The sequence below is a fragment of the Psammomys obesus genome, unplaced genomic scaffold, assembly GCF_907164565.1.
Source record: "Psammomys obesus unplaced genomic scaffold, mPsaObe1.curated_primary_1811, whole genome shotgun sequence".
In the NCBI taxonomy this organism is placed as follows: domain Eukaryota; kingdom Metazoa; phylum Chordata; class Mammalia; order Rodentia; family Muridae; genus Psammomys; species Psammomys obesus.
The window spans coordinates 4,770,867-4,783,870 of record NW_026585691.1 but is presented as its reverse complement, the minus strand read 5'-3'; the positions used below and the strand labels follow the sequence as shown (position 1 = coordinate 4,783,870).

Here is a 13,004-nt window from a genome sequence, read left to right as displayed (position 1 = left end):
TTAGGGTCTGAAATTGATCCCCAAAGCTGCGCAAGCTTGAAATATCATCACTGGTGAAGAAGAAACAGGAGGATCCCAGGGGCCTGTGTCAGCCTAGCCTAGCCTAGCTGTCAGCAAGCAGCAGGCCAATGAGAGACCTTATCTAAGTGAGCAAGGTGGAAGGCACCCTGAGGAAAGACAACTGACATTGACCTCTGGCCCGCAAGGACATGCATGTGCACCCCTCCCCACCCCTCACATACTAGGAAGAGGAGAGTCCAGGTGTGAAATGACCGCACTCCTCTCCTGCCCAGGCCTCGTCAACTTCCCACATTGGAGTAAGAGGTCTTTGGTGACATAAGCTTCACCCCATAAGGAAGTCCTAAATAACTTGTTGTTGCTTTTTTCAAGCCCTGCTATTAGGTTTTCATCATGTAGCCCAGGCTGGCTTAGTCTTCCTGACTCAGTTTCCCTAAGGCTAAGGCTGCAGAGCATTCACCATTACTCTGTAGAGCAGTCTCCCCCCACCCTCTCCAAAGGCTTTGCTTTTTTATACACTGTTCTGCCTGCTTGTACACCTTCAGGCCAGAAGAAGACACCAGATCTCATCATAGATGGTTGTGAGCCAGCATGTTTCCTGGGAATTGAACTCAGGACCTCACAGCTAGTGCTCTTAACCACTGAGCCATCTCTCCAGCCCCTAGGCCAATCTTTTATAACATGTTTTATTGCTATGGCCCAGCTTCTCTGCTTTGCCTCAGTGACCCTGAACTCAGGTTGTTACTGCCTCCATTTTTTCAGGGCTGTCTTATCATTCCCTATGGGTACCCCGCTAAATGAGTCCATGGCAGCATGGACTAGAAAACGAAGTCAACTTCAGTTAGCCCTGGAGACCACTCTGCTCCTGATGATTCTCTAAACTGTAGGTGTATCTCCAGCCCACTGGTCCATATGCATGAACCTTGCTGTGGTCATGGATTCTGCTGGGAGGCTCCTTCCAGACTGTTCGAGTGGGAGTGAGACATGCTGGGCTGTTGGTAAGAGGCAGGTCTCTCTGATGATGGACAAGAGAGTCCTCCGTGCTGAGTCAGTGCACTTGGACCAGTGATGTCTTTATCCCCACTTGGCCTCCTCTTTTCTCCCTGTTTACTTTCCAGCTTCTGACTATGGGCTGTTTCTCTCTGATGAAGACCCCAGGAAAGGGATTTGGCTCGAAGCAGGTCGGACACTGGATTACTACATGCTGCGGAATGGGGTATGTTGTTGGTCCTCTTCTTTTTCTTTTTACTTTTCTAAATGTATGTGTTTTCATGTGTATGGGTGATGTGTGTCTGTGTATACTTTCTTGGATATACCCATAGAGAGCATTCGATCACCCTGAAACTGGAGTTGTAGACTATTGTAAGCCACAACGTGGGTGCTTAGAATCAAACCTGGGTCTTTTGGAAGAGCAGACAGTGCTCTTAATCAACGAGCCATCTCCTGAGCCCCATCTTTAAAACTCTTTTAAAGAACATTTCTTTCTTATGTGTCTGTGTATATGGATTTGTGTATTTCACGGCTTGTGTGAAGATGCCAGAAAACAACCTTCAAGAGTTTGTTCTCTCCTTCTGTCATGTGGGTCCCAAGAACTAAACAGCTTTGATGCCAGGCACCTTTACCTGCTGAGTCGCCTTACTGGTCCACCGGTTCTATTTTCTCATTGCTTAGCAATGAGAAAACCAACTGTGGAAACCCACACTGGGACAGTGTTCTAATCCAAGAGCTTCTTATTAATAATTTTCACGTAGTGAGCCTGTGTGGCTGGTGAGAAGATTCTGGTCATTGGAAATTCTTGAAATTCAGCAGAGGGATTGAAACAGTTTATGTTTAGTATGCCAAGTCATGTCTCCACGCCAAAGCTGGGCTTGGCAGTTGTGAGAGATAAGCTACATTATCTTCCTTGAGTGGATATGAAGCGTTCCTGGGCTGTGTTAGAAACTGGCTACAGGGGAAGGCTGGGATGCCCTAAGACTGCCCACGGCTTGTTTTTAAAAAAAGAAACTTGAAGTGGAGATGCCTCTTAACTAACTCTCCGTGACATTAACAAAAGTTAGCTCTGTGGTTTCAATGATGAGTAAGGACGTGGGGAGTATTTGTCCCCCTTGACTTGCAAGACTATGGGGCTTTGTGCGCTGGATGAAGTGGGCTTGTCAGATTGGCCAGGAGTCCACAAAGCAAGAATGGAATATTGAGTTAATTTTGTGGTACTTCTTCTCCGCATCTGTAGTTTCTAAGAAATATAATGAAAAAGAGGTCTTCTATTTTGAAGTAACCCCCAACCTCATTCCTTTTTTTTTTAAATCTTAACCACTGTCCTGTTTCATTGCAGTCTTGTTAAACTATCCCTGCTTCGATGCACACCTACTATGAAGCCTTCTATTATTTATGTCTTTCATTATGTAGACTACATGTATAGTAAATACATATAGCAAAGAATCTAAAGTAACATCTTAAAAATAAATGTTCATTTTGTGTGTGGGGGCAGTAAATTGTTTCTGATGATAACACATGACTACAGATTCCATTTCCATTGTTTCAAAAATTGTCCTCTCCTCCATGTCGCTACTGTTGTGCTTTGCCAGCTGCTGGGGCGTGTAGCCATCTTCACTGTAGAGAAAGAGGTTTTTAGTCATTCTGAGCTACAAGTATTCCCTCTTGGAGGGCAATTTTATTACGGGAGATTTCCATAGCCCTCATGAAAGTCATTACTTAGCTCTGAGAATTCTGTGTGCGAGGCTTAGCGGCACCCCCATGAATACTTAGGAAGGCTTTCAAAAAGAAAAAATAAATTGGACAAAGGAAGACATAGACATTTTCTGGGGACTTTATTTCCAAAGAAAAGTGTCCCGTGCTGTTGTGTTTTCCAACTCACTATATGGTGTGTGTGCGGCATATGTCTAGGACATTTTGGAGTACAAGAAGAAGCAGAGGCCTCAGAAAATCCGGATGTTGGATGGCTCTGTGAAGACGGTGATGGTGGACGACTCTAAGACGGTGGGAGAGCTCCTGGTCACGATCTGCAGCAGGATAGGTGAGCAGCACAGCCTGGCCCCTTCGCCACAGCCAGCCCTGCAGTATTAACCCAAGATAGTTCCGTCTCTCCACTTGCCTGGGCTCCCCAACTGGCATAAAACTTCTCACTGAGCCATGCTTGAGAGCTTTTCACTGGAAATGATGTCTTACTAGTGCAATTCACCCTTCCCCACTGATGGCTGCTTTCTTGTGAATTCTTACAGTAAAAGCCAGTGGGACTATCACAGATTCACTTTGTGTTGTTTCCGCCAGTCTCTCCGGAGACCACCCCTGCCTCTTACCATAGGAAACCCTTCAAGTGCTGCGTGAGAGAAGCCTTAACTGATCTTGGGTTTTCCGCCACGGAAGGGTGTGGTTCCTCTGTACACTTCTTATTTGACAGGGTCATGCCGTGGCTCTCAGAACTCAACGGTGTCTGAGCATGGTACTCTTTAATCCCTGAGAGCAGGAGGCCTACAGGTCTCCCTGGTTTGAGTGAGTTCCGGGCCACATAGGACTACATTGTGAGACTATGTCTCCAAATAACTAATTTCACAGATAAATGACTATTCATGGAGTCGTTGGGATGTGGCTCAGTGGTAGACGCTCTTCTTTCATGTTTTAGGTTTAATCTCAGAGAGAGAGACAGAGATACAGAGAGGGTGTCTGAGACACACACACAGAGGCAGACAGAGAGAAAAAGAGAGGAGAGAGAGTTTATGTAGGTGTGTTTGTGGAGAAAATTGTACCTAAAGCCTTGACTCTGGCTTCCCAGCCTAAAGATACCTGTTTGTGCTGGAGCTGTGTGGAGTTTGACCTCCCTGGCATTCAACTGAGCAAGGCCCCTGCCTGTGGCTTGCCAGCACGGATGCCTTACAGTAGCCCAGGCCCTAAGTGGACGTTGATAGTGATTTAATTATGTGTAATTATAGCCCAGTTTCTGTTTTTAGGAATAACAAATTATGAAGAATACTCTCTAATCCAAGAAACCATTGAAGAAAAGAAAGAGGAAGGGACAGGTACTCTGAAAAAAGACAGGACGTTGCTACGCGACGAGCGGAAGATGGAGAAGCTGAAGGCCAAACTCCACACTGATGATGACTGTAAGTGTGTGTGGGTGTGGTGAGCGGCCCAGTATGCAGTCCCCCCCCCCCCCCGGGGCCTGGGTCCCCTGCCCCCAACCACATGCTGAGAGCTGCCCCGGGTTTTCTAAAAAAAAATCTGTAAATGTTTTGATCTGTTTCACTAAAAGATAATACTTATAAACAACTTTTAAAGTGACCATAATAATGTTTGACAGCTAAAAAGAATCCACTCAGATTAAATACATAAATTGTGTTCACAATTTCCTACTGTCTTACAAAAGGGTAGTTATTGTATTGGGATCTACGTGTATCTCTCTTACTTTTCCCCTGGCAATTTGTGTGTGCGTGGATATGTACATATGTGTGTGTTTGTGTAAAACAGCCTTTCTTATGTTGTAAATGTCTGTAATTACACACCTTTTATGTCCCTCTGATCTGGAGGCTTGCTTAGGAGTGTGTGTGTGTGTGTGTGTGTGTGTTAATAAACACTCCTTCAAGTGGGCACTTCCACCAAGACGTTCTTTCTGGCTGTCTTTGGGGGAGATGTTAATAGTCTTCAATACCCACTGCCTAGAGATTAAGGAATCTCTGTTTCCACAGAGATTAAAATCGTTGAGATTGGTCCGCCATAGGAAAGTCACTTGCACAGCCACCTGGATAATGTGTACAAAAGCAGCAGATAGCCCCGGCTGTCCCCAAAGCCTGGCTGTGCGAGCCTTGCTGCCCACCCTCCACCGGGAGGGCCTTGGTTCATCACCTGGCCTCCTTCCCTTGCAGCCGCCTTGTTCCTGCTGCAGCTCTGGGTGACATCATCACTTTCATAATGTTTATTGATCTTTGGTGGGCCTGACATTTCCTCTGAGTCCTCCTCTGCTCCCTTCTCTTTCTACCTCATTAAATTTCCAGCTACAGACTTCTTTCCAGAAGCCTTTAGTAGACAAATCCCAAGGATTTATTAATGTGTGCACGGTACCCTCCCAGGTGACTGTGGGAGAGGAGAGCTGTCAGACAGGTTGCTTAGCATTTGGTGAGGCTAGTCATAAATACTTAACCCAGTGAGTGTGTGTGTGTGTGTGACACAGACAGAGACTGGGTGAGGAGTGAGGACAGAGAGAGCGTCTGGGAGTGAGCAGAGGAGAGGCTGATTCTTGCATACCACAATGTGGGGACAGGAGTCTAGGATGACCTCACAGTCGAGCTGGCCCCCAGGGGCAGATGTCAGCTCTAGTCCTCAGTTTTGAGTCTCTGCACTGCCTCCTGACTTTCTTTTTTCCCTGTTTCCTATTTGAGAGCAGAGAAACTTGTTATGCCTAGTGTCTCTAAACCGTTTCACGGGATAAGTACTCGATTTCAAGAAAAACTCTAATTTAATGTGTTAGTTATCTTGTTGCTGTGAGCAAACACCTGACAAGAAGATAGTTAAGCACAGGTGAGGTGGCTCAGTGAGTAAAGGCACTTGCTGACGAGACTGATGATCTGAGTTGGATTCCTAGGACCTATACGGTACAAAGAGACAACCCATTCCCACTGTGCGACATAGCCACACACAACCCCCACAACACAAAATAAATAAATAAAATGTAACTAACAATACACACAATAAATAAAGAAACAAAATGTGATTAACAAAGGAAAAGTAAAAAGAAGCTATTTAAGGAAGGGAGGGTTTGTTTTGGGATCTGTTCCATCCTGGCAAGGAAAGCATGGAAGCAGCAAGAAGAGGCCTGCTGTTCACTTCACCTCCTCCGTGTCATCAGGAAATAGGATCAGGCTATAGAACCCACCTCCTCCTGGGGGGATCCACCTGCTGAAGGTTCCACAGCCTTCTCCCAAACCACACACAACCAGCCAGCCGGAGCTTGGTTTCTTAGTACTGATTTCCTTACTCCTTCCCTTTCCCCCTCCCTTCTCCATATTACCAATGCCTGTAGCCCGTGAAATGATGATCAGTTAAATGAATCCAACTGTCTCCCAAAGCCAGGAAGAGGACAGTGGAAGCCACTAGGGCCCAACCCAGGAAGCCCAGGGAGGACCAGGGAGGCCCTAAACGAGCAGCTGTTGCACTTAGTGCTCATTCCCACCAGAGACTGAGGAACAGCACCCCTGAACTCTAGGTTCTTTCTGCGGTGTGGGATTTGAGTATGATGAGAGTCCATCATCTCACAGTTTTAAGAGCATGGTTCTGATACAAGAGGTGATTGTAAGCAACCACCAGCCTTTATAGAAATGCATCTCCACGTCGGGCAGCTGCAGTGAGTAGTAAACCCGCCCTTTCGTCTGTTTGACATTGCAGTAAATTGGCTGGATCACAGCCGGACGTTCAGAGAGCAAGGAGTGGATGAAAACGAAACATTACTTCTTCGGCGGAAGTTCTTCTACTCTGATCAGAATGTGGACTCCAGGGACCCGGTGCAGCTGAACTTGCTTTATGTCCAGGTACGGCATTTCCCGGTCAGCCACCAGGTGGATGTGATCTGGAGTCACCCGGGGAAGGGATTCTCAGTGAGAGGTTGTCTAGCTCAAGCTGGCCTGTGGGCGTGTGTTGATTATGTCAATCGAGGTGGAAAGACCCACCAACCGTGGGTGGCATCATTCCCTAGGCAGCAGATTCTTGATTGGCTGAGAGGAGAAAGCAGGCTCCGAGCTGGCTTACCTCTCTGCTCTTGACTATGGATGTAGAGTGATGAGCTGCTTCAAGTTGCTGTTAGCCCAGATCCCCACAGTGGTGGACTGTGACCTAGAACTGTGAGCCAGTGAGCTCCTTCTTCCTCGAGCTGCCTTTGTCAGAGTATTTTCTCACAGCCAGAGAAAAGAAACCAAAGCATTAGGTGACCTTCAGGAGATCTTTGCTTGGTCTCATGGTGGGTAAGTGTCCATTTCTGGCTGCCACACAACAGAAGGACTCTAGAGTCCAGAGGTGCTCTCTTCAGTCCGTGGTGGGGATTAGCCTTGGGTAGGAGAGCTGCTGGTTTTCCAGAGGAGTGTTTCACTGGTTCTCTCTGAGACTTCCTGGGTTGCAACCTGGTGGCCATCACTGCCCTCTTCCTGGCCTTGAGAGACCGTTGGATTTATATAACCGCTCACCATTTCACAAGCTAACATCTTAGAATACAAAGGAATATTTGGCCAGAAAATCAGTGCTTCTACTAGCTCTGACCTATCTTCTCAGTCGCCTCTTAATGCCTTTGCTGTTAACTAATTGCTTAAGCTGGAAAATTACTTAACACCTGTGTTGTCTTCCAGCGTCTGATACAGGCTTTGTACTCGGTTGCCCAAGGCCTTCCTTTGACTCAAGGAAAATGCTACCCATATTCCCCTTTTAGAATTTAGAGGAAAATGTTTCTTTAGACTTTCTTCTCGCCTCAAATTTCTTCTTATCCATTTTTTTACCTACTTGTCTGCCCTTAGAAATAGTGCAGGATTTTTAAACTGCAGCTCTACCCTCTGCCTGAATTGAAAGTAAATAATTCATTATGTAAGCATTTTGTTTTGGCAAATCCCCCTACCTGTTGCATACTTGTTTGTCTGTTTTCTGTGCCTACTCTTGGATTTAACTAGCAGAAGTAGGTAGTTGCAACACAGACCAAGCCCACTGACGGTCTGGAATGATGACTGTTTGCTGACTCCTGCAGAAGAAAGGATGGTGGTGAATGAGGCTGGGAGGCAGAAAGGAAGGGAGCTAGCAGGACAGCTAGAGGAGACTTACACATTGGGCCCAGAGTGATAGCTGCGAGTGCCCATCTCAGAATGTTCTGGGTCATGTAGCCAGAGAAGAGGAAGACAGAAGAGCAAGGAATAAATAGCAACCGCTGCCATGCTTCAGGAGCGCTGGGAGGGACTTTCCCACTGTAAAATCCTGTCTTGCTGGCCCCTCCCTGCATGTCTTCAGGCTGCACTCTTGTCTGGGTAGAGGAGTATATGTCTGCTGCTCTCTGCTTGTCGATTATTGGTCTTTAGATGATTGGATGGTCTCATTTCTTTGTGGATAGTTTCTTGCCAGCTGTATGACTTAGACTCAGGTGAAGCAAATCGTGTTTCTAAAGTCAACCCATATGAATCCAAACATTTCACAGGATTTCCACTGTCTCTTCATTTCTCTTCATTTTCCATAGTCTGCCTTCCTGAATTATTCTTTGTGTCTTTTGATAATCCAGGCACCCGTAGTGCTATTGCCCTACAGCTATTGCATGCTTTAGGAGGGGAACCCAGAACCTTGTTTTCTTTTAGCTTTGATTTTACTTTACCCCAGCGTTCACTCTGTCCTGGGTATCTACAGTATCTGTCTACTGAGTTAGGAGTTATGTCACTTGGGAGAAGTGTGACACTTTCCTCTTCATGTGTTTCAGGCTCGGGATGACATCCTGAATGGCTCTCATCCTGTCTCCTTCGAGAAGGCGTGTGAGTTTGGTGGGTTCCAAGCACAGATACAGTTTGGCCCTCACGTGGAACATAAACACAAGCCTGGATTCTTAGAGTAAGTTCCTCTCCATTCTTCTTCCCCTCTGTTCTCCTGTTTTTTTTCGGGGAGGTACCTCCTTGTTTCAATTGCTTGTGAGAATGTTGACTTTCACTCAACTGAGTTTGGGACCCAAACTGCAGACTGTTGTTTATAAAGCAAGATATATAAAAATACAGAATGGTGAATGTCAGTATTATCCATTCTTCATTCCCATACTAGACAATTCTTCCTTTGCTGGAGAGTCCATGACACCTAGCCAGATTTTCCCACATCTACCTTTTGAAAAATGTTGGACCCTCATACAGGATAAAGACTAAGCTAGCTCACCAGCATAGATTTGAATTCTTTATTAGAAACTTTAGAGTTTTCCATCACTTTGATAGTGTAGACATGGAATACTGACTGTGGCGTTGTCTCCCATTTGGTCTTCGGTTCTCTTTTCTAGAATGATGGGTGGTTTCTTTTCCCTAGCTCTATACTCTGGTGTCTACATAAGAAAGCTGCCCTGCCCGTGCAGACTCACTGTGGCCGTGCAAAGCATGGCCTTTGGCTTCGCTTTCTTGGAAACGCCCTGCTGGGCAGGGAGCTGCTTCCCTGGGGTTGCCTTTTCCTTGGCATGCCTTTCCTAGGACTTTTTAGTATTCCTCTGATGATGTGCTTTGTCTGGTGTTCTCCCACCCTTCCCTGCTCTGTTTCCATTAGTGGGACACATTAGGATAATGGGAAAAGCAATTTCCCAGTCTCAGCAGCGTCCACCATTACCTAGAGTAGAACCTGTAGGAAGATGGGAAGTGGGAATTTTATATGAATGCTTCCAGAGGAGGATTCAGCCATCCCAACATTTCTTCAGTAGGTCGTCTATAGAGCTGGGGGTGGTTTGAGGGGAGAGGGTAGGGCGAGCGCTTATTTGGCCCTTTACATTCAATTTGGTTGAAAATTAGAAGCAGACCATGCCCTTGAGAAAGGAGAAAACTCAGCCTTTCTCCTAGGCTTGAGTAATGTCAGACAACACAACTAGCTATGTGGTCCAAACTGAGTTGTTAAAGGAAAGACACTACAACACTGGGTTGACTTAATGAATCCCGGGAGCTTTTGCAATATGATGCTTTATGCTGTAATATACATTCAGAGACCTTGAATCTGAGGTGTCCTTGAATAGTTCCTGTTACTATAGTCAGTGTTTCCCAGATGAGCTCTATGGCTAAGTGGCCCTCTGGGCCCATTTCTCCATGGCTGGACTGGCTTCCTTCCGCGGGAACCTTGGGAAATAGGCTTTTCTGTTCTGTGACACTGTGTGCCTTGCTGAGGGCATCAAGCTTTGGTTTTCATGGATTTCACACTCAAACATTCAAACCTCACACTCTTCCGTCTCAGCTCAACTTTGCTTCTACAGTGACTGCTAATGAATAGGAGAAAGTGGAAATTAAGGTAATGGGGCTAAGACCCTGTAAGTAAAAAACGTCCCTCGTTTTAGGTGTTCATAGCTGCACCCATGCATGGCCCTGGTGGGAAAGAGGTCTACCTGAAGCCGAGAAGAGCCTGATGTCATCCTGGTCATCTCATGTGGGCTCCTTCTCAGTGTTGAGCTGTTAATTCTCAGGGTCCCATTATGAATCGAAAAGGCCAGACTGTAGGTGGAAAGGAGATAGCAGAGGAGAAATGTATGCAGTCATTCCAAGAATTTTCTTCAGATGGGGCCAGGGAGATAGCTCAGTAGTTAAAGTGCTTGCCATGCAAGCATGAATACCTGAGTTTGATTCCAGTACCTATCTTAAACCCCCCCCCAAAAAAAACAAAACAAAACAAAACAAACAAACCTGTGCTTTCTAGCATAAGCCTAGCATGGGAAGGTGGAGGCAGGAGGATTCCTGGAGCTCACTGGCCAATCTATGTGAATCAGTAAATGAATATGTGAGAGGCCTTGTCTCAAACAGTAAGATAGAAAGAGATAGAGGGAGGCTCCCAACATCAACTTCTGGCTCCCATATGCACACACCAACACACAAGACTATACACACACACACACACACACACACACACACACACACACACTCTCTCTCTCTCTCTCTCCTTCGGCCTCCATCTTGATTTGTTGTGTCACCTAGTTTGTGACAGGTATTCCTTTCCTTTGCTGCTGGCCAGTTTGTCTGTCTCTGGTCTGATGAATTTCTCTATGGTCTAGCTCTGCTACATGCTACATAACTCACATCCACCAAAGTGTCTTCTCCTTGGCCATCTGGCTGTCTGATAGCCTATGGTAGGCAGTTAGTTGCATTGCTTCAGACTTTCCTTTCCCAAGGTGAAGCTCGCCCCTCTCCGTGGTTTCCATCACCTTGCTCTTATGCTGAATTAAAAGAAGCTTGGTATGCCTGGTAGCAATTATTTCTCCTCCTGCGTTTGATTTACTTTTTAATTAGACCAGATCTAGTCTAGGTAATGAAGCTTTCTCATTTACTGTACATACTTAATTGTGCGTGTTCTTGCTCTTAACTCTATCAGTGAAGATTGCTGAGGAGGTGAGACCCCTCTTAATTAAAACAGGGCCACACTTGTGCTTTGGAGATTGAATGCTGGATGCCGGTTTGTTGTTTTGTTTTGTTTTGTTTTGTTTTGTTTTGTTTTGCTTAGGCTATCCAGGGTGACTGGCTGGACCTGGGCTAGGGGACTTTATAGTTTTTTGTTGTTGTTGTTGTTTGTTTGTTTTTCATGTAGCCTTGATCTCTGCTATTCACCTAAACAGGTAAAAGAATTTACAAACTTAGCAATGGGAAGGTTGGGCTTGTAAGAGGACAACTGGGAATGTCAGCCAGGTAACTGGTGAACAAGATGTGAGGGAGTGTGCATAATCAGTATATTAACTATAATTTTAAAGTTTTTGTTTAGTATTTGTGTTTCATATCTGCACAATCGGGACATTTTTCTGAAAATGTCTTCTAACTTCTTACAAGTTTTCAGTGGTTTCTAGACTCAGTACCACATTGGTGAACATATTCATTTTGAAAAACAGAAACCAGTGCCAAGCATGGTATATACCTAGAATCAGGATGATTCCTGCAAGTTGGAGGACAGCCTGGATTACTTAGCAAGCTTTAGGCAAGCCAGTATTACATAGCAAGATCCTGCATCAAGAAGGGAGGAAGAAAGAGGGAAAGGAGAAAGAAAATGGGCTGGCAAGATGACAGAATGGGTAAAGACACTTTCCACACAAGCCTGACAGCCTGACCTCAGAACCCACATAACAGTAAAGGAGAGAACTGGCTCTACAAAGTTGTTCTCAGACCTCCACACATGCTGTGCCACACATGTGCACACACACAAATAAAGTTTTAAATAAAAAAAAGTAAACACCAGAGACAAAAAGGTCTCCATGTTTTCAGGAGTAAGCAGATTACGTAATGGGACATCTACTCTGTAGACAGGGAGCAAGTGCCAGAGAGAGAAATGTCAAGGCCCAGAAGTGTCAAGAGCTGGAACCCGAGGAAACCCAGGTCTCCCCATTTGAGTTTGATAAGCTTTATCTATGTGATAGATTTCCCTGTGTCACCTGCAGAGAACCCCAGGAAGGGACACTGTATCAGAGCATGAGGAAACTATCACACAACATTTAAGAATCTTGGACTTGCTTCATGCTTTTCTATATTTAGACAGTGATGGTAGCCAGTATACCATCCCTGGGGCTGGAAAGACCAGTCAGCAGTTAAGAGCACGGTGGCTGCGCTTGCAGAGGACCTGGGTTCCCAACAACCACATGGCAGCTCACAACCATCTGTAACTCCAGTTCCAACAGGCGTTACATGCAAATGGTATACATGTATACACCCAAGCAAATATTCATCCATGTAAAATAAAAGAATAAATCAGTCCTTTAAAAAAAAAAAACGTTTTTTTAATTTTTGAGATTATAACGTAATTACATCTCCACCCTCTCTTTCCTTCCTCCAAACCTTCCCATATGCCTCTTTGTTCACTTTCAAATTCATGGGCCCTTTTTTCATTGTTACTATACACATGTATGTATATGCATACATATTCCTAAATATAACACACTCAGTCCACGTAACGTTATGTGTATGTATGCTTTTCATAGCTGGCTGTCTGGTAAGTAAACAAATCTTTAACAATAACAAAACCACAGCAATGTTCTGCAATTCACTGAAGACCGGCTTATATGTGAGGGCACATCAGTGCAGAGAACACAAAAGGGAGGGGATAGATACTGCTTCTTAGCCAGTTTCTTACATCCACTTTGTATGATTTTTTTTTTCTTTTTATTATGTATTTTTGTGTGTGCGTTTGTGCTCATGTGTGGGTAGGAACAGAGACTAGAAAGAGGTGTCAGGTCTCTTGGAGTTGGGGGGGTCACAGGATTTTGTCAGCCATCTGATGTTAGTGCTAAGATCTGAGCTGCAGGGGGTCTATTTAATATT

General features: G+C 45.2%; 1 protein-coding gene across 2 annotated transcripts in view; it reads left to right on the top strand.

Moving 5' to 3' along the window:
- The window catches only part of Tln2 (talin 2), a 401,214-nt gene that overhangs the window by 227,613 nt on the left and 160,597 nt on the right, over positions 1-13,004 (top strand). For both annotated transcript variants that reach the window (XM_055597884.1, XM_055597875.1), the window contains exons 5-9: positions 1,137-1,234; positions 2,923-3,052; positions 3,984-4,136; positions 6,412-6,554; positions 8,465-8,592. In XM_055597884.1, the coding sequence (XP_055453859.1) occupies positions 1,137-1,234; positions 2,923-3,052; positions 3,984-4,136; positions 6,412-6,554; positions 8,465-8,592 (652 nt within the window). The remainder of the gene's footprint in view (positions 1-1,136; positions 1,235-2,922; positions 3,053-3,983; positions 4,137-6,411; positions 6,555-8,464; positions 8,593-13,004) is intronic.